Raw genomic sequence first — 22,992 nt, 5'->3', positions numbered from 1 at the left:
CAACATAAAGCCACAACACAACAACATTAAGCCACAACACAACAACATAAAGCCACAACAGAACTGTAAGCCACAACACAACTATGAGCTAAAACACAACAACTATGTGCCACAACACAACTATAAGCCAAATCACAACAATCATAAGCCACAGCACAACAACCATAAGCCAAAACACAACAACTACAAGCCACAACATAACAACGTAAAGCCAACAACACAACAACATAAAGCCACAACACAACAACTATCAGTCACAACACAACAACTATAAGCCCCAAAACAACAACTATAAGCCACAAAACAACAACTATAAGCCACAACACAACAACATAAAGCCACAACACAACAACTATAAGCCACAACACAACAACTATCAGCCACAACACAACAACATAAAGCCACAACAACATAAAGCCACAACATAAAGCCACAACACAACAACTTTAAGCTACAACACAACTATGAGCCAAAACACAACAATATAAAGTCACAACACAACAATTATAAGCCAAAACACAACAATTATAAGCCAAAAAACACCAACTATTAGCCACAAAACAACAACTATAAGCCACAACACAACAACTATAAGCCACAACACAACAACATAAAGCCACAACACAACAACTATCAGCCACAACACAACAACATAAAGCCACAACACAACATAAAGCCACAACACAACACCATCAAGCCACCACACAACAACTAAAAGCCAAAACACAACAACATAAAGCCACAACAGAACTGTAAGCCACAACACAACAACTATAAGCTAAAACACAACAACTATGAACCACAACACAACAACTATAAGCCAAATAACAACAATCATAAGCCACAGCACAACAACCATAAGCCAAAGCACAACTACAAGCCACAGCATAACAACGTATAGCCACGTATAGCCACAACACAACAACATAAAGCCACAACACAACAACTATCAGCCACAACACAACAACTATAAGCCCCAAAACAACAACTATAAGCCACAACACAACAACATAAAGCCACAGCACAACAACTATAAGCCACAACACAACAACATAAAGCCACAATAACATAAAGCTACAACAACATAAACCCACAACACAACAACTATAAGCCAAAACACAACAACCATAAACCAAAACACAATAACATTAAGCCACAACACAACAACTATAAGGCAAAACACAACAACATAAAGCCACAAAACAACAACTATAAGCCACAACACAAAAACTATAAGCCACAACACAACAACTGTAAGCCACAACAAAACAACTATAAGACAAAAAACAACAACTATAAGCCACACCACAACAACATAAAGCCACAAAACAACAACTGTAAGCCACAACACAAAAACTATAAGCCACAACAAAACAACTGTAAGCCGCAACACAACAACTATAAGACAAAAAACAACAACTATAAGCCACTCCACAAAAACATAAAGCCACAACACAACATAAAGCCACAACACAACAACTATCAGCCACAACATAACAACATAAAGCCACAACACAACAACTATAAGCCACAACAAAATATAAAGCCACAAAACAACACATATAAGCCAAAACACAACAATATAAAGACACAAAGGAAGTGACACCGGACAAGTTGCAACAACGTACCGACTTCCTGAGAGGGAAAGTTGAAAACGGTGTCGTACACAAAGTTGGAAACGTAAGCGACAACTTTTTCAGTCGTAAATAATCAGTTTTGATTTTTTTAGTAATACTCTTATACTATGTTCATTACACCGTTTTCTACCTTTCAAGCAGCTACTTGGTCTGTCCGCAACACTTAGTCGGCTGTCACATCCATCTTGTCCGTCACTTCCTTTGTGTCGTGAAGTTGTGTTGTGGGTTTATACAAACCCTCTTTCCATATGTGTTGGGAAATTGTGTTAGATATAAATATAAACGGAATACAATGATTTGCAAATCATTTTCAACCAATATTCAGTTGAATATGCTACAAAGACAACATATTTGATGTTCAAACTGATAAACATTTTTTTTTTTTTGCAAATACTCATTAACTTTAGAATTTGATGCCAGCAACAGTGACAAAGTAGTTGGGAAAGTTGGCAATAAATACTGATAAAGTCGAGGAATGCTCATCAAACACCTATTTGGAACATCCCACAGGTGTGCAGGCTAATTGGGAGCAGGTGGGTGCCATGATTGGGTATACAGTTGTGATCAAAATTATTCAACCCCCACACAATTTTTGTGTTTTAGCAAGTTGGACATTTATTCCGTATTTTGTTTATAGTCATATCAAGTAAAGATGTGTCAAATAGACAAATGCAACTTCAATTGTAACACTGTATTTTACAAAATACCAAAAATATCTCACTGACAAAATGATTCAACCCCCTAGTTACATGCATCTTTAGTACTTAGTAGAACACCCTTTGGCAGTAATTACATCCTTCAAACGTGATACATAACCGGATACAAGCTTCTTGCAACGATCTACAGGTATTTTAGCCCATTCCTCTTGGGCAAAGGCCTCCAGTTCATTCATATTCTTGGGCTTGCGTGCTGCAACTGCCTTCTTCAAGTCCCACCACAGGTTTTCTATAGGATTTAGGTCTGGCGACTGTGAAGGCCACTCCAGAGTCTTCCAGCCCTTCTTCTGCAACCACTCTGATGTTGATTTGGAGGTATGCTTGGGATCGTTGTCCTGTTGGAAGGTCCAACGTCTCCCAAGCCTCAGCTTTGTCACTGACTTCATGACATTTGCAGCTAATATATCCTGGTAGGAAATAGAATTCATAATTCCTTGAACGCGCAGGAGATTCCCGGTACCTGAGGCAGAGAAACAGCCCCTGAGCATGATTGACCCCCCACCATGCTTAACAGTAGGCAAGGTGTTCTTCTCTTTGTTAGCTTCATTTTTTCTCCTCCAGACATAACGTTGATTTGTAGGCCCAAAGAGTTCCAGTTTTGTCTCATCACTCCATAGAACAGTTTCCCAAAACCTTTGGGGTTTGTCCAGATGATTTTTGGCATACTGGAGTCTATTTTTCTTGTGCCTGGTAGTCAGAAGTGGGGTGCACCTTGGAGTTCTGGCATGGAGGCCTTCATCTCGTAGTGCGCGCCTTATTGTCTGGGACGAAACCTGTGTTTCCCCCCTCTGCAATGTCCTGTTGTAGTTCCTCAGCTGTTACCCAGGGGTTTTTCCCCACTGTACGCTTCAAATACCGGATAGCAGTTGCACACAGCATCCTCTTTCTACCACGCCCAGGTAGTGTTTCCACTATGCCTTTAGCTTTAAACTTGCGAATTATGCTCCCAACTGTGTCTCTTGGAATTTTTAATGTCTTTGCTATTTTCATATATCCATATCCTTTCTTATGAAGAGAAATTACCTCCTCTCTTGAATTCTTTGACCACTCCCTGGACTTCGCCATGTTGCAAATACACCATTGACTATCTACAAGAAGCTAAGCGTCACAGTCTTTTTCAATCAGTTTCATTGTTGCTCGTTATGGTTCTAATCACATCTACAGGTGTTTTCAACACCTGATTGAAAAGACCTTATTCAAATTCTGTTCTTAAGAGTTATGATCTTCAAGGGGTTGAATAATTTTGTCAATGAGATATTAAGACAAATTACACTGTTTGATATGTTACAAAATATAATGTTGTAATTCAAGTTAATTTGTCTATTTAATGCATCTTTATTTGATATGACTATAAACTAAATACGGACTAAATGTCCAACTTGCTAAAACACAAAAATTGTGTGGGGGTTGAATAATTTTGATCACAACTGTAAAAGCAGTTTCCATGAAATGCTAAGTAATTCACAAACAAGGTTGGGGCGAGGGTCACCAATTTGTAAGCAAATTGTCGAACACTTTAAAACAACATTTCTCAACGAGCTATTGCAAGGAATTTAGGGATTTTACCATCTACGGTCCGTAAAATTATCAAAAAGTTCAGAGACTCTGGAGAAATCACTGCACGTAAGCGATGATATTACGGACCTTTGATCCCTCAGGCAGTACTGCACCAAAAACCGACATCAGTGTGTAAAGGATATCACCACATGGGCTCAGGAACACTTCAGAAAACCACTGCTAGTAACTACAGTTGGTCGCTACATCTATAAATGCCAGTTAAAACTCTACTATGCAAAGCGAAAGCCCTTTATCAACAACACAAAGGGCTTCGCTGGGCCCGAGCTCATCTAAGATGAACTGATACAAAGTGGAAAAGTGTTCTGTGGTCTGACGATACACGCCAATTTTGTTTTGATGAATGATGGCGATAACGCCACAGACCAGCACACAGACTTGCATAACGTTTGACATCCTCATCATAAAAGTTTTTAACTTCATATAAAGCCTGCCGTTCTTAATTACAATGTTTTCTCTTTTTCTAGTATCGATTTTCTTTTCAAACAATCTTGGATCCATACCTATTTTCCAGAAGGCAAACTTGCCGAGCACAGATCAATGTACCGGTAGTTGAATATAATATAAATATCCATCCATCCATTTCTACCGCTGGTCCCTTTTGTGGTTGCTGGAGCCTATCTCAGCTGCATTCTGGCAGAAGGCGGGGTACACCCAGGACAAGTCACCACCTCATCGCAGGGCCAACACAGATAGACAAAATTCACACTCACATTCACAATATCGATGGAGTGAATTAATCATTGCACCCCTAATATGATGATGATATATATAATCTGATATGACAGTAGTTATGGTTTTTTTTTTATTTTTTATTTCAAATATTTCAAATATGCAAAAAAAAAAAAAAAAAAAATCAACATATGATATAAGATGTCATATATCACATATGATATGATATATGACATGAGATGATATATGACATGATTTACAATATGATATATACCGTATTTTTTGGACTATAAGGTGCACTTAAAATCCTTTCATTTTCTCAAAACTCTACTGTGCGCCTTATAACACGGTGCGCCTAATGTACGCTTAATTCTGGTTGTGCTTACCGACCTCAAAGCTATTTTATTTCGTACATGTTGTAATAAGTGTGACCAGTAGATGGCAGTCACACATAGGAGATACGTGTCGACTACAATATGACTCAATTAAAAAACACCAACATTTTATATATTCCATTGAAAATATAGATTTTCTGTGCTCGAAAATCTGTCAAAATGTTCGAGTAAAACTTTGTTAAGCTATGACGCCGCACCACTTGATGGATTGTACTGTACTTCAACATACGAGTATTATTATGGTGTGTGTATAAGGACCGCAAAATGGCACCTATTAGCAGACATTATCTGGTGTTTTGTTTCACCATATTATGCAAAAGAAACTTTTCTTACCTTCTAGTACCCTGCTTATGTGTATTTGGGATCTGCATAAGTACTGAAAATGTGCGCGCATCTGCCTTTGTAGTCCGTGAAGACAACGTAGTCAGTAAGCTTCTTCTTTTTCTCTACCTTCTTGTTATGAGACATTCATCCTCCGCTGTTGTCATTTCTAATATAAAGTAGTGTAAAGTTCTTACTTATATCTGTCAGTAAACTCGCCATGAAAGCACTAAAACATACCCGTGTAGTGAGTTTACATTATTCACCCAAGGAACTTTGGTTATTAGATAGTTCCGGTCAGACGGTTTTTCATGGGACACATTTCCGATGTTGTTGTTTCCAGATGAGGAGATGCTGCTCCGTTATTGATTGAAGTAAAGTCTGAATGTCATTAAAACAGTTAGCTCCATATTTTGACACTTCTTCCATGCCCGTCCGTGAACACTACCAGAGGTGGGTAGTAACGCACTACATTTACTCCGTTACATCTACTTGAGTAACTTTTGGGATAAATTGTACTTCTAAGAGTAGTTTTAATGCAACATACTTTTACTTTTACTTGAGTATATTTATTGAGAAGAAACGCTACTTTTACTCCGCTCCATTTATCTACATTCACCTCGCTACTCGCTACTGATTTTTAGCGATCTGTGAATACAGGTTTTTTTTGTTTTGGTTTGTCGGACATACCTTCAAAGTAGGATCTGTCGCATGCCTGCGTTTCACCAATCAAATGCGGTCACTGGTGACGTTTGACTCCGTTTCACCAATCAAACAGAGCCAGGTGGTCACATGATTAACTGCACAAAAAGTTTCAGCGGCAAACAACAACAATAATGGCAGAGACAACTGCGAACGCAAACACCCCTGGCCTTACATAAAATCGATGTTCAAGCTTCAGACAACCAAAAAAACAGTTATGTAAGGCGTTGTCATTTGTGTCTCCCCAAACAAGTGGACATTTCAGCTTACATGAACTCAACGTCAAATTTGAGGAATCACTAAGTAACGTTAGTAGATATTTTGGCTGTCACCGCGGGCTAATTTTAGCTTCCCTGCAATGAATCACTGTCAAATGTACGTAGTTTGGGTATAATTTATTAACGTACTGCAGCCTCATAGACAGACAGACACACACACTCATGCATGCATACAAACACCAATCAGAAGTGCACGTGTTCCCAGGTGCAGCCCACACCTATCAGAGGTTATGATTTGCGTAAAGGCTAACTTGTTATTTTCCTTTGTAAATCTCTGCCTACTGAGCCTATGATGCTGTTACATTATTGTGGCTCAATTTGCCTTAATTGTTTTTATTTTAATGTATTATTACTTAATATATCCATCCATATCCGCCTATCTCAGCTACAATCGGGCGGAAGGCGGGGTACACCCTGGACACGTCACCACCTCATCGCATATTTTAAAATAATATTATATTAATAATGAATTTTTTTTAATATATTAATGATAACATTTTTAAAATAATATATGTTTCCCCTCGGGGATTATTGAAGTAGTTCTGATTTCTGGGGGACGGCGTGGCAAAGTTGGTAGAGTGGCTGTGCCAGCAATCTGAGGGTTACTGGTTCAATCCCCACCTTCTACCTTCCTAGTCACGTCCATTGTGTCCTTGGGCAAGACATTTCACCATTGCTCCTGATGGGTCTTGGTGAGCGCCTAGCATGGCAGCTCCAGCCATCAGGGTGTGAATGTGTGTGTGAATGGGTGAATGTGGACTGTCAAAGCGCTTTGGGCCCCTTAAAAAGGGGTAGAAAAACGCTATACAAGTACAACCCATTTACCATTTACCATTCTGATTCTAATATATTATTGTTTTAGTTGCTTAAGAGATATTCGTGGCTCTGAATTTGTTCATTGCTATTCTTATGTGGTTGTACATTATTTGTTGCCGTCATCATTAAACAAACAGGTTACTCATCAGTTACTCAGTACTTGAGGAGTTTTTTCACAGCATACTTTTTTACTTTTACTCAAGTAAATATTTGGGTGACTACTCCATACTTTTATTTGAGTAATACATGCACGATTGTAGCTGAGATAGGCGCCCGCGACCCCAGAAGGGAATAAGCGGTAGAAAATGGATGAATGGATGGATCTCTAAAGTAACAGTACTCTTACTTGAGTACAATTTCTGGCAACTCTACCCACATCTGCACGCTACACAACTACAACAAAGATGACAGGGTGAAGACGCTGCCGAAGGTGAGCCACGTAACTAAGACCGCCCACAAAACGGCGCATCCTGAAGCGACTGTCAGAAAGCGGCTTGAAGATGATCTGTAAAACATCATCCATGCAACTTTTTGACTAAAGAACCGCCATTACATGTTATGTAGACCACAAATAAGTGTTTTACATTTAGAAAAAAGTAATAATATGACTCCTTTAATGAGTCTTGTAATCCGGTGCGCCTTTTGTATGAAAATAGACCTGAATAGACACGCTCATTGGCAGTGCGCCTTATAATCCGGTGCGCCGTATGGTCCGAACAATACGGTAATATGATATTATATATGACATGATCTGATATAATGATATTACACTAGTACATACAGTACAGTAGTACTCACCGCCATCCACATCCCTGCCAGTTGCAGGCAAAAGGTTTTTCTCCCGTGTGCCTTCTCAGGTGAGCCTTCAGGTGACTGCTCTTTGTGTACATTTTGTTGCAGCCAGGAAACGTGCATTTATGCATTTTAATAAGTTCTGCCACCGGGTTCTTTAAGAACTTCTGTCCCCCGACAAGAATCCCCGCCGCTTTTCCGCCGGCCGCGTGGTCCGCGCCGCCGACGGTCTGGGCGGCGATGGGCAAAGGAGCGATGCGTACGAACTTGGAGGCCACGTGGAAGCTGGGCGAGGGCAGGGCATGAGGCACCAGAGCAAAGGTCTGACCTTGGATGTTGACCAAGACCTGGACCAAAGAGGCGGAGGGCTGTTTGAAGTGAAGAGGCTGGATTTGAAGGACCGTCTTCCCGCTGTTGTCCTCGGATGAAGTTCTGCACGTCTTCTTGGAAGAGACGGTGGAAGATGAAGCTTTGTTGACGCTAACAATGCTTTGGTCTGAACATGAGACCTCCTGCGGTGTCTCAGAGGAAGACTTAGGTCCAACGTCTTCTTGTCTAATCTGTGGACCAACTCCTTGCTCCATGGTCACTGCATCCATGTTCTCCTCCAAGAACTCCTCGATTTCCTCCAGCGTGGGCTGAAAGGACTCCCCATGTTTGTCCGTCACCGCGTCGGACCAAGAAAACAGGTCCACGCCTTCCTTCTTCACGGATGGACATTTGGCGGCGTCGCCCCAGAGGACGGAAGATGGCGGAGAAGACGGCGCTTTGTCCTGGGACAGCAGCTGGTCCAGGATGCTGGTCTCACTGCTGGAGGTGCTGCCCAAGCTGGAGCTGAGGACCTGCGATTTGGGGCTGGAGCAAGAACCAGGACTGGAGGACTCGCTCACGTCGTCCTCGGAAAACGGCGACGGCATCACCTTGTAGTCCGACGCTGTGCCCGCGTCAGACAGCTGATGGCCGTGGGTCTTCTGTGAACGATCTACCATCGCTGGCTCGGTGAACTTTGTGGTTTTAGCCAGAGAATTGTTGCTTTAAGACTTTTTGGCACTGATGGATAAAACGTCGATCATGTCCTTAATATCCTTTAGAGCGTTGAGAAGGTCCAGCCAGGACGGACTAAACACAAAAAAAGGACAAAAAGTAAGAATCAGCTATCAGTCAACTTAAAGGAAAATCATGTTAAAGAGTGTTATGTCATTTAGATGAAATATGCAAAAAGTCCTTTAAGTCTGGACACGCTGGCAAAAATACATACATTAAACAATGTTTGAAATAAAATATACATGAATAGTATATGATATTAATGAATAATGCATTATCATAGTTTTCATTCAATCTATTAATTTTAATTTATTTGTAATTATTTTTTCCAAACGATGACGTAATTAGTTATACATTTCCAATGACTGAATGCTTTATGTGTGAAATTAAACACTGTTTCTTTAATGTATCAGTAGTGGTGTATAAAGTGTATTATATGTTTAGGGTATATTGTTTATTATAAGTACAGTATATAATGTATAACTACAATGTGTAAAGTATAAGTATAGTGTATATTTATACCATAAGTACAGTGTATATTGCAGAAGATAATGTATAAGTACAGTGTACAATGGATAGAATAGGTACAGTATATGTGTAAATACAGTGTATAATGCATATCATAAATACAGTGTATAATGCATATCATAAATACAGTGTATAATGCATATCATAAATACAGTGTATAATGCATATCATAAATACAGTGTATAATGCATATAAAAGATACAGTGTGTAATGTATATTATCGGTACAGAGTGTATTATACGGAGTCTATATTGTGTATCATAAATACAGTATGTATCAGTACAGTGTACTACGTATATCCTAAACAAGCACAGTGTATATAATGTATATTATACTGAAAGTAGTGTAGAATGCATATCATAAGTACAGTACATAATGTTTAAGTAAAGTGTGTATTGCATATAAGGACAGTGTATAGTGTATTTTAGAAGAACAGTGTATAATGTATATCACAAGTACAGTATTTATTGTATAAATACAGTGTATAATGGATAAATACTTTATATAATGTACAGTGCAGAACATCTGTCATAAACAAGCACAGTGTATAATTAATGATAAGTGCAGTGTACAATGTATATCACAAGTACAGTATATAATGTATAAGTACAGTGTATAAATGTATATTATAAGTAGTCTATAATGTATATTATCAGTACAGTGCGTAATGTATTTTAGACGTACAGTGTGTAATGTATATCATAAGTATGGCATATAATGTATATTACCAGTACACTTAATGTGCAGTATATCATAATACAGTATACAATGTATAAGTACAGACAGTGCATAACGTATACCTTAAATGAACAGTGTATAATGTATATCATAAGTAGAGTACATAATGTACAGTGTATAATATATATGATAAAAAAGCACAATGTATAATGTATATTATAAGTACAGTGCACAATATATAGGTATACAAAGTATAAGTCCAATGTATAATGTATAACATAAGTACAGTTTACTATGTACATTATCAATACAGTGTATAATGTATAACATAAGTACAGTGTATAATGTACTTTATATACGTAAAGTATAATGTATATTATAAGTACAGTGCATAATATATAAGTATATAAAGTATAAGTCCAATGTATAATGTATAACATAAGTACAGTGTACTATGTACATTATCAATAAAGCGTATAATGTATTTTATAAGTATAATGTATAATGTACTGTGTATAAATAAAGAACAATTTATTTTAGAAGTACAGTGTATAATTATATCATAAGTACAGTATATAATGTATTGGTACAGACAGTGTATAACGTAAACCATAAACAGTGTGTAATGTATATTAGAATTACAATGTAAAATGCACATCGTAAGTACAATGTACAATGTACATTATCAATACAATGAATAATGTATTTTATAAGTGAGTATAATGCATATTATAAGTACAGAGTAAAATGTATATCATAAGTACAGTATATAATGTATTGGTACAGTATATAATGTATTGGTACAGTTTATATATATATATATATATATATATATATATATGAACAGTGTACAATGTGTATCATATAATGTATAAGTACATTGTCTAATGCATATAGTAAGAACAGTGTATAATTTACTGTATGTTATCAGAACATGATTATTAGTGTTTGTTCAGTATTTTTATTAAAGTTGAATTAAAGTTAAATTACCAACACTCTAGGTGTGGTGAAATGTGTCCTCAGCATTTGACCCCATCCCCTGGGAGATAAGGGAAGCAGTGAGCAGCCGCGGTGGCCGCGCCCAGGAATCATTCTTGGTGATTTAACCTCCAATTCCAACCCTTGAAGCGGCGTGCCAAGCAGGGAGGTAATGGGTCCCATTTTTATAGTCTTTGGTATGACTCGACCAGGGTTTGAACTCACGACCTACGGATTTCAAGGCGGACACTCCAACCACAAGTGAAGTGAAGTGAAGTGAAGTGAAGTAAATTATATTTATATAGCGCTTTTTCTCTAGTGACTTAAAGCGCTTTTACATGGTAAAACCAATATCTTAAGTTACATTTAAACCAGTGTGGGTGGCACTGGGAAAAGGTGGGTGAAGTGTCTTGCCCAAGGACACAACGGCAGCGACTAGAATGGCGGAAGCGGGGATCGAACCTGGAACCCTCAAGTTGCTGGCACGGCCGCTCTACCGACCAAGCTGTACCGCTCCAAGGCCACTGAGCACGGGACGGCGTGGCGTGGTTGGGAGAGTGGCCGTGCCAGCAACCTGAGGGTTCCTGGTTCAATCACCACCTTCTACCAACCCCAGCACGTCCGTTGTGTCCTTCAGCAAGACACCCTTGCTTCTGATGGGTCGAGGTTAGGGCCTTGCATGGCAGCTCCCGCCATCAGTGTGTAAATGGGTGAATGTGGAAATAGTGTCAAATGGAGATGTCCAATAATATCGGACTGCCAATATTATCGGCCAATAAATGCTTTAAAATGTAATATCAGAAATTATCGGTATCGGTTTCAAAAAGTAAAATGTATTACTTTTTAAAACGCCGCTGTACGGAGTGGTAGACGGACGTAGGGAGAAGTACAGAACAGTTGTGTCTCCCAGTCATACTTGCAAACCCTCCCGATTTTCCATGGAGACTCCTGAATTTCAGTGCCCCTTCCGAAAACCTCCCGGGGCAACCATTCTCCCAAATTTCTCCCGATTTCCACCTAGACAACAATATTGGGGGCGTGCCTTAAGGCACTGCCTTTGCGTGCCGACCCAATCACATAATATCTACGGCTTTTCACTCACACAACTGAATGCAATGCATACATGGTCTAAACAACTTTAACACTGTTACAAATATGCGCCACACTGTGAACCCACACCAAACAAAAATGACAAACACATTTTGGGAGAACATCAGCACCGTAACACAACAGAACAAATACCCAGAACGCCTTGCAGCACTAACTCTTCCGGGACACTACAATATACCCCCCCCACTTCAACCCGGCCCACCTCAACCTCCTCATGCTCTCTTAGGGAGAGCATGTCCAAATTCCAAGCTGCTGTTTCGAAGCATGTTAAAAAAAAAAATAATGCACTTTGTGACAATAATAAATATGGTAGTGCCATGTTGGCATTTTTTCTTCCATAACTTGAGTTGATTTATTTTGGAAAACCTTGTTACATTGTTTAATGCATCCAGCGGGGAATCACAACAAAATTAGGCATAATGTGTTAATGCCACAACTGTATATAATCGGTATCGGTTGATATCGGAATTGGTAATTAAGAGTTGGACAATACCGGAATATCGGCAAAAAAGCCATTATGGGACATCTCTATTCTCAACGCGCTTTGAGTACCTTGAAGGTAGAAAAGCGCGATACAAATACAACCCATCAGTGTTGTTTATTAGTAATAATAGTATTTTTATGTTATTTGTAGTCTTATTATTGTTTTTATTGTTGTCAGTTGTGTTATTTTTGGTTAACGTTTCAGCAGGTTTATCCTCTCTTTGCCTTCTTTCTATCATGTTGTTTAACTGTACTGTTATCACTAATATTGGAATAAAGTGGGGCAAAAAAGTATTTAGTCAGCCACCGATTGTGCAAGTTCTCCCACTTAAAATGATGACAGAGGTCTGTCATTTTCATCATAGGTACACTTCAACTGTGAGAGACAGAATGTGGAAAAAAATCCAGGGATTCTTGCTGTAGGAATTTTAAAGAATTCATTTGTAAATTATGGTGGAAAATAAGTATTTGGTCAACCATTCAAAGCTCTCACTGATGGAAGGAGGTTTTGGCTCAAAATCTCATGATACATGGCCCCAAATCTCACGATACATGGCCCCATTCATTCTTTCCTGAACACGGAATAATCGTCCTGTCCCCTTAGCAGAAAAACAGCCCCAAAGCATGATGTTTCCAACCCCCATGCTTCACAGTAGGTATGGTGTTCTTGGGATGCAACTCAGTATTCTTCTTCCTCCAAACATGACGAGTTGAGTTTATACCAAAATGGATACATGGATGATACAGCAGAGGATTGGGAGAATGTCATGTGGTCAGATGAAACCAAAATAGAACTTTTTGGTATAAACTCAACTCGTCGTGTTTGGAGGAAGAAGAATACTGAGTTGCATCCCAAGAACATCATACCTACTGTGAAGCATGGGGGTGGAAACATCATGCTTTGTGGCTTTTTTTCTGCTAAGGGGACATGACGATTGATCCGTGTTAAGGAAAGAATGAATGGGGCCATGTATCGTGAGATTTTGAGCCAAATCCTCCTTCCATCAGTGAGAGCTTTGAATGGTTGACCAAATACTTATTTTCCACCATAATTTACAAATAAGTTCTTTAAAATGGTGTTCTTGGGATGCAACTCAGTATTCTTCTTCCTCCAAACACGACGAGTTGAGTTTATACCAAAATGGATACATGGATGATACAGCAGAGGATTGGGAGAATGTCATGTGGTCAGATGAAACCAAAATAGAACTTTTTGGTATAAACTCAACTCGTCGTGTTTGGAGGAAGAAGAATACTGAGTTGCATCCCAAGAGCATCATACCTACTGTGAAGCATGGGGGTGGAAACATCATGCTTTGGGGCTTTTTTTTTGCTAAGAGGACATGACGATTGATCCGTGTTAAGGAAAGAATGAATGGGGCCATGTATCGCGAGATTTTGAGCCAAATCCTCCTTCCATCAGTGAGAGCTTTGAATGGTTGACCAAATACTTATTTTCCACCATAATTTACAAATAAACTATTAAAAATTCCTACAATGTGAATTCCTGGATTTGATTTTTTTTTCACATTCTGTCTCTCACAGTTGAAGTGTACCTATGATGAACATTACAGAATTCTGTCATCATTTTAAATGGGAGAACTTGCACAATCGGTGGCTGAAATACTTTTGTTGCCCCACTGTATGTCGATAACAAATCGACCACCACTATCCCCGCGCCACACTTTGGACACCCGTCCCCGATGCACGTGAGGAGCCTCGTGGCAAAAAGACCCCGTGTCACGGTTCTCGTGTTTCTGGAGCAGCGGCCACGCTTCTCGCCTCCCACTCGACACGGACGGCCGTGTTTTCGTCTCTCGCCGCCGCACTCACGACGTCTCACCGCCGCAACACGCCCGCAGCTCAACTCACCACGTCTTACCTTCCGCCGCCCTGTGCGTGTGTTCGACGTTCGTCCTTGAGAATGTTCCAGAAGCAGCGGCGAGACTCCGCCAACGACCGACCTGTACAAAAATGAGCGTCACATGACGGAAAGTGAGTTACATTGCGTTACAGTGTGTGTGTGTGTGTGTGTTACTGTAGAGCAAAACAACATGGAGTACCGCGGAAGGCTCGTCCCCTCTCCGCCTTCCTATTGGTCCTCGGCGGCGGGGATCCTGTGGACACGTGACAGCATGTTCACGTTGATAAACAACCACGGATTGTATTTATATCTCAAAAACACATGGACTGACAATACTCACATATAAAAATGTGAAACTTAATAAAAAATACAAAAAAAAATGTTTTATCCGGGGTGAGTAAAAATGGTCTGTAAAACTTAACCTTCCTCTTGTGTTAAATTTCTGTTACCATCTCTTTATGTTAACGGGTCGGTTTTGACCCATGTCTTAAATCAGCTGTAAAATACACTAAAAACAATTATCTATCATCCAATTTGTTTCTCGTCTCTTGGTTACCTTGTTAGGCTTCCTTATCCTTGAAAATATTGGTTTTAATATTTTTGGTTTGGGCCATTGGGCCTTTTTTTTTGTCAGTATACCCCTCGATTTCAATTTTAAAAAATGGTAAAACGAACCTCAAGAGAATCATATAAATAAAAATAAGGTTGTTGTGTTACCTAAGTATTAGAACACATCTCTTAAATAAATGTGTTTTATTAATTTTTTCATTTTAAGAATTTTAACTATAGTAACATCTATGGTGTTACGGGTCAATTTCGACCCATATATATTTACTTCAAGAAAAAGGCTGAAAAGTATTTTTTTCAGCAACAGAAATCCAACATCAAACAAACAACAACCAATCAAGCAAATGAAACCAAGAGAAATAGATTACTAGTTCCAAAACTAATAAAATAACAAAATCAGAGTGGCAAAAAGTGACCCTTTTAGTGTCCGTCTTTTGTTTGTTTTTGTACAGGATAACAAGGTAAAATGGGAATCCACTAAAGCTCACATGATTGGGCGAGGAGCTGGCTGTCAGTGTGTTCAGTTTTGGCTCTTATCATTGCTTTATCATCTTATTTTTATAACTGGGTCGAAACCGACCCTAACAACACCAAGGGCATAATTTCTACCAGAGCATTTTATAATTTAGTGAAAAAAATTTAAATGTTTTATATTGTTGACAAAGAGGTTCCTGACAAAGTCAAAAAGCTTTGATGCAAAAAAATAAATGTATGTGGTGTTTTTATGCATTTCAAAACTAAAACGGGTCGGTGCCGACCCTAACACAAGACGAAGGTTAAAGGCCTACTGAAACCCACGACTACCGACCACGCAGTCTGATAGTTTATATATCAATGATGAAATATTAACATTGCAACACATGCCAATACGGCCTTTTTAGTTCACTAAATTGCAATTTTAAATTTCCCGCGGAGTTTCTTGTTGAAAACGTCACAGAATGATGACGTGTACGCGTGACGTCACGGATTGTGAGGAAATATTAGCGCTGCGCACACACACAGCTAAAAGTCGTCTGCTTTAACCGCGTAATTACACAGTATTTTGGACATCTGTGTTGCTGAATCTTTTGCAATTTGTTCAATTAATAATGGAGAAGTCAAAGTAGAAAGATGGAGTTGGGAAGCTTTAGCCTTTAGCCACACAAACACACAGTGATTCTTTGTATAAAATTCCCGTAGGTGAAGCTTTCCTATGGATCAGAGCGGTCAAGCGAACATGGATCCCGACCAAATGTCGACTAGCAGTTTTCGGTGAGAAAATTGTGGTAAAAAGTCGCCACTTACCGGAGATCAGCTGAGCTTGTGCCGTCCATACTGCTGCCGTCGACTTCCATCAGACACTGGCCTCAAGACAACCGTGGACAAACCCCTCCGACTATCAGGTACTATTAAACTCACTAAAACACTAGCAACATAATAGAAAGATAAGGGATTTCCCAGAATTATCCTAGTAAATGTGTCTAAAAACATCTGAATCCGTCCCAATGCAATCGCGTTTTTTTTTTTTAACTTGATTGAAAATGTTGTAGTCCGCCGCTATCAATATCCTCAAACACAAATCTTTCATCCTCGCTCAAATTAATGGTGGAATTGTCTTTTTCTCGATCGGAATAGCTCTTTTTGTTGGAGGCGCTGTCACGCCAAATTTCTTCTCCCTACAAACCCCACCCCCAATTTACTTCCGGGGTCATGATTAATACAGACGTTTTGTTAGCGCTATATTATAAAAATATAACGCTATATTCTAAAAATACAGACGTTTTGTTAAAGTTATATTTAAAAAAAAATTTTTTAAACAATTTACAAACACAAGCTATGGGATGACATAAGAGGAAACGTGACCCCGGAAGTAAATGCGTCATCTCATAGCATGTGTTTGTAAATTGTTTTTGAATTTTTTTTTTTATAGTATAGCGTTAACAAAACGTCTGTATTTTTATAATATAGCGTTATATTTTTATAATATAGCGTTATATTTTTATAATACAGCGTTAACAAAACGTCTGTATTAATCATGACCCTGGAAGTAAATGGGGGGGGTTGTAGGGGGGAAGAAATTTGGCGTGACAGCTCCCATTAAAAACAATGTGAGGATGTGAGGAGCCCTCAACGGGTGACGTCATCGTCTGCGAATTCCGGTAAAGGCAGGGCTTTTCTGTTAGCGACCAAAAGTTGCAAACTTTATTGTCGATGTTCTCTGCTAAATTCTTTCAGCAAAAATATGGCAATGTCGCGAAATGATCAAGTATGACACATAGAATGGACCTGCTATCCCCGTCTACATAAGAAAATCTCATTTCAGTAGGCCTTTAAAAGCTTTATAACTTTGTCCCGATTTTTTTTTTTAATTGTAAACAGCATGCGTATATAATATATATATATATATATATATATATATATATATATATATATATCATTGGTTTTCAACCTTTTTTCAGAGATGTACCCCCAGTGAACATTTTCTTAATTCAAGTACCCCCTAATCAGAGCAAAGCATTTTTGGTTGAAAAAAATCAATCAATCAATGATTATTCATATAGCCCTAAATCACTAGTGTCTCAAAGGGCTGCACAAACCACAAAACAAACCACAACGACACATTCGGTAGAGCCCACATAAGGGCAAGGAAAACTCACACCCAGTGGGACGTCGGTGACAATTATGACTATAAGAAACCTTGGAGAGGACCGCATATGTGGGTAACCCCCCTTAGGGGACCGAAAGCAATGGATGTCGAGCGGGTCTAACATGATACCGTGAAAGTTTTATGAAAGTTCATACAAAATACTATGAAAGTTAAATCCATAGTGAGATGGCAATAAAGAAGTAAAATACAGCACTATGTCATCTGTTTCTGATTTATTAAATTGTATAACAGTGCAAAAATATTGCTCATTTGTAGTGGTCTTTCTTGAACTATTTAGAAAAAAAGTTATACAAATAACTAAAAACTTGTTGAAAAATAAACAAGTGATCCAATTATAAATAAAGATTTCTACACATAGAAGTAATCATCAACTTAAAGTGCCCTCTTTGGGGATTGTAATAGAGATCCATCTGGATTCATGAACTTAATTCTAAACATTTCTTCACAAAAAAAGAAATCTTTAACATCAATTTTTATGGAACATGTCCACAAAAAATCTAGCTGTCAACACTGAATATTGCATTGTTGCATTTCTTTTCACAGTTTATGAACTTACATTCATATTTTGTTGAAGTATTATTCATTAAAAATATTTATAAAATTGATATAATTTATAAAAATATATTTGAATTGTTGCTATATTTAGAATATTTTTTTAAAAATCTCACGTACCCCTTGGCATTCCTTCAAGTACCCCCAGGGGTACGCATACCCCCATTTGAGAACCACTGCTATATATGATCGATATACTTATCAATACTAGGATGACAGGGGAGGCAAAACCATAACATATACCCCCATTATTTATTATTTACTTTTTCAATTATATCTCAATTCTGTACATTGCTGCTAGAATTTTATTTTTTCGAGGGAACTCTCCTGCAGGAATCAACAAAGTACTATCTTTCCATCCATCCATCCATCCATCCATCCATCCATCCATCCATCCATCCATCCATCAAATATAAGTTGATATTAAGAGTGTCATGACTTTGGTGCGGTTTGTTTTCCCGTGGTGCAAAGTGACTGAACCGGACACGACGTGAAGGTAATGACATATTTTAATTAATCTATCAAAAAGGGAAAACAAAAGGCGCTCACAGCGGAGGTACAAAACTTGGCTAAGAAAACAAAATCTATTACTATAATGTAAACTATGGACATGAAAACATGAACTAAAAAAACTCACTCAACTGTGGCTTGAATAAACTTACGTGGCAAGAAAAGAGCAGCATGAACTATGACCTGGACAGAGTATTCAGAGTGTCAAGAGTGCAGAGCATGAATGTGGTGATTGGCAACAGGTGCATGAGTCCAAGTGAATCAGGTGCGTGACATGAGGACAGGTGAAAACTAATGGGTTGTCATTGAAACAAAACAGGGAGTGAAAAAACAGGAACCGACAGAGTGCAAAAACCAAACAGAACATAGCCAAACTAAACATGATCACCAAGACATGTCAAAGAGTATATGAAAGTTCCACAAGAAACTCCAAGTGGAGGAGTTCAAGTACCTCGGAGTCTTGTTCACAAGTGAGGGAAGAGTGGATCGTGAGATCAACAGGCGGATCGGTGCGGCGTCTTCAGTAATGCGGACGTTGTATCGATCCGTTGTGGTGAAGAAGGAGCTGAGCTGGAAGGCAAAGCTCTAAAATTTACCAGTCGATCTACGTTCCCATCCTCACCTATGGTCATGAGCTTTGGGTTATGACCAAAAGGACAAGATCACGGGTACAAGCGGACGAAATGAATTTCCTCCGCCGAGTGGCGGGGCTCTCCCTTAGAGATAGGGTGAGAAGCTCAAAGTAAAGCCGCTGCTCCTCCACATGGTGAGGAGCCAGATGAGGTAGTTAGGGCATCTGGTCAGGATGCCACCAGAACGCCTCCCTAGTGAGGTGTTTAGGGCACGTCCAACCGGTAGGAGGCCACGGGAAGGACCCAGGACACGTTGGGAAGACTATGTCTCCCGGCTGGCCTGGGAACGCCTCGGGATCCCCCGCGAGGGGCTGGAGGAAGTGGCTTGGGAGAGGGAAGTCTGGGCTTCCCTGCTTAGGCTGCTGCCCCCGCAACACGACCTCGGATAAGCGGAAGAAGATGGATGGATGGCTGGAGTATGAAAGTTTGATTCCTACCTTGATTACTTCCGTGGCAACCTCCTAAAAGTTGTGTAATCAATCAGATATATCAAACAGCTAAAATGCACCAAACACTAATTTTGAACTATTTATAGTAGTTGGACATTTAAAAAAAAAAAAAAAAAAATCCATCAATCAATCAGTGTTTACTTATATAGCCCTAAATCACAAGCGTCTCCAAAGGCTGCTGCACAAGCTACAAGGACATCCTCGGCTCAGATTCCACATCAGGACAAGAAAAAAACTCAACCTAATGGGATGACAATGAGAAACCTTGGAGGGGACCAGAGATGTGGGGACCCCCACCCCCTACCCTATAGGACAACCGGTGCAATGGACGTCTAGTGGATCTAGCATAATATTGTGAGAATCCAGTCCATAGTGGATCTAACATAATAGTGAGAGGCCAGTCCATTGTGGATCTAACATAATAGTGAGAGGCCAGTCCATAGTGGATCAAACAAAATAGTGAGAGTACAGTCCATAGTGGATCTAACATAATAGTGAGAGTACAGTCCATAGTGGATCTAACATAGAGTCCAGTCCATAGTGGATCTAACATAGTGGGAGTCCAGTCCATGGTGGATCTAACATAATAGTGTGATAGTCCAGTCCATAGTGGATCTGATATAATATTGTGAGAGTCCAGTCCATAGTGGATCCTACATAATATAGTGAGAGTCCAGTCCATAGTGGATCTAACATAATATTGTGAGAGTCCAGTCCATAGTGGATCTAACATAATAGTGAGAGTCCAGTCCATTGTGGATCTAACATAATAGTGAGAGGCCAGTCCATAGCGGACCTAACATAATAGTGAGAGTACAGTCCATAGTGGATCTAACATAGTGAGAGTCCAGTCCATAGTGGATCTAACATGGTGGGAGTCCAGTCCATAGTGGATCCAACATAGTGGGAGTCCAGTCCATGGTGGATCTAACATAATAGTGTGAGAGTCCAGTCCATTGTGGATCTGATATAATATTGTGAGAGTCCAGTCCATAGTGGATCCTACATAATATAGTGAGAGTCCAGTCCATAGTGGATCTAACATAATATTGTGAGAGTCCAGTCCATAGTGGATCTAACATAATAGTGAGAGTCCAGTCCATTGTGGATCCAACATAATAGTGAGAGGCCAGTCCATAGTCGACCTAACATAATAGTGAGAGTCCAGTCCATAGTGGATCCAACATAATAGTGAGAGTACAGTCCATAGTGGATCTAACATAGTGAGAGTCCAGTCCATAGTGGATCTAACATAATAGTGAGAGTCCAGTCCATAGTGGATCCAACATAATAGTGAGAGTACAGTCCATAGTGGATCTAACATAGTGAGAGTCCAGTTCATAGTGGATCAAACAAAATAGTGAGAGTACAGTCCATAGTGGATATAATATAATATTTTGAGAGTCCAGTCCATAGTGGATCCTACATAATATAGTGAGAGTCCAGTCTATAGTGGATCTTACATAATATAGTGAGAGTCCAGTCCATAGTGGATCTAAAATAATAGTGTGAGAGTCCAGTCCATAGTGGATCTAATATAATAGTGTAAAAGTCCAGTCCATAGTGGATCCTACATAATATAGTGAGAGTCCAGTCCGTAGTGGATATAATATAATATTTTGAGAGTCCAGTCCATAGTGGATCCTACATAATATAGTGAGAGTCCAGTCTATAGTGGATCTTACATAATATAGTGAGAGTCCAGTCCATGGTGGATCTAACATAATAGTGTGAGAGTCCAGTCCATAGTGGATCTGATATAATATTGTGAGAGTCCAGTCCATAGTGGATCCTACATAATATAGTGAGAGTCCAGTCCATAGTGGATCTAACATAATATTGTGAGAGTCCAGTCCATAGTGGATCTAACATAATAGTGAGAGTCCAGTCCATAGTGGATCTAACATAATAGTGAGAGTCCAGTCCATTGTGGATCTAACATAATAGTGAGAGGCCAGTCCATAGTCGACCTAACATAATAGTGAGAGTCCAGTCCATAGTGGATCCAACATAATAGTGAGAGTACAGTCCATAGTGGATCTAACATAGTGAGAGTCCAGTCCATAGTGGATCTAACATAGTGGGAGTCCAGTCCATGGTGGATCTAACATAATAGTGTGAGAGTCCAGTCCGTAGTGGATATAATATAATATTTTGAGAGTCCAGTCCATAGTGGATCCTACATAATATAGTGAGAGTCCAGTCTATAGTGGATCTTACATAATATAGTGAGAGTCCAGTCCATAGTGGATCTAAAATAATAGTGTGAGAGTCCAGTCCATAGTGGATCTAATATAATAGTGTAAAAGTCCAGTCCATAGTGGATCTAATATAATAGTGTAAAAGTCCAGTCCATAGTGGATCTAACATAATAGTGAGAGTCCAGTCCATAGTGGATCTAACGTAATAATGAGAGTCCAGTCCATAGTGGATCTAACATAAAAATGAGAGTCCAGTCCATAGTTGATCTAACATGATAGTGAGAGTCCAGTCCATAGTGGATTTAACATAATATTGTGAGAGTCCAGTTCATAGTGGATCTAACATAATAATAGTGAGAGTCCAGTCCATTGTGGATCTAACATAATAGTGAGAGTCCAGTCCATAGTGGATCCAACATAATATTGAGAGTCCAGTCCATAGTGGATCTAACATAAAAATGAGAGTCCAGTCCATAGTGGATCTAACATGATAGTGAGAGTCCAGTCCATAGTGGATCTAACATAATAGTGAGAGTCCAGTTCATAGTAGATCTAACATAATATTGTGAGAGTCCAGTCCATAGTGGATCCAACATAATAGTGAGATTCCAGTCCATAGTGGATCTAACATAATAGTGTGAGAGTTTAGTCCATAATGGTTCTAACATAGTAGTGTGAGAGTCCAGTCCATACTGGATCTAACATAATAGTGGGAGTCCAGTCCATAGGGGATCTAACATAATAGTGAGAGTCCAGTCTATAGTGGATCTAACATAATAGTGTGAGAGTCCAGTCTAATGGACGTTAGTCAGTTAAAAACACGACAAAAGTTTTAAAAAGTTTTT

At 39.2% G+C, this 22,992-nt stretch overlaps 1 protein-coding gene and 1 long non-coding RNA gene across 3 annotated transcripts in view; one reads left to right on the top strand and one right to left on the bottom strand.

Moving 5' to 3' along the window:
• Positions 1-14,776, bottom strand: part of LOC133543079 (Krueppel-like factor 15) — a 31,481-nt gene extending 16,705 nt beyond the window's left edge. Inside the window, exons 1-2 of one of the 2 annotated variants that reach the window (XM_061887501.1) lie at positions 14,598-14,776; positions 7,911-9,023 (exon numbers count right to left, since the gene is read on the bottom strand). In XM_061887501.1, coding sequence (XP_061743485.1) covers positions 7,911-8,893 — 983 coding nt within the window. In that variant the 5' untranslated portion in view covers positions 8,894-9,023; positions 14,598-14,776. The remainder of the gene's footprint in view (positions 1-7,910; positions 9,024-14,597) is intronic. The other variant, XM_061887494.1, reaches the window with a different exon arrangement.
• The window catches only part of LOC133543092 (uncharacterized), a 28,784-nt gene continuing 20,236 nt past the window's right edge, over positions 14,445-22,992 (top strand). The window contains exons 1-2 of the long non-coding RNA XR_009804300.1: positions 14,445-14,720; positions 16,336-16,538. This is a non-coding gene — a long non-coding RNA (uncharacterized LOC133543092). The remainder of the gene's footprint in view (positions 14,721-16,335; positions 16,539-22,992) is intronic.

The sequence above is a fragment of the Nerophis ophidion genome, linkage group LG02 (assembly GCF_033978795.1).
Source record: "Nerophis ophidion isolate RoL-2023_Sa linkage group LG02, RoL_Noph_v1.0, whole genome shotgun sequence".
NCBI lineage: Eukaryota > Metazoa > Chordata > Actinopteri > Syngnathiformes > Syngnathidae > Nerophis > Nerophis ophidion.
Note: the sequence above shows the minus strand (reverse complement) of the source record. Positions and strands in the feature narration are given on the sequence as shown.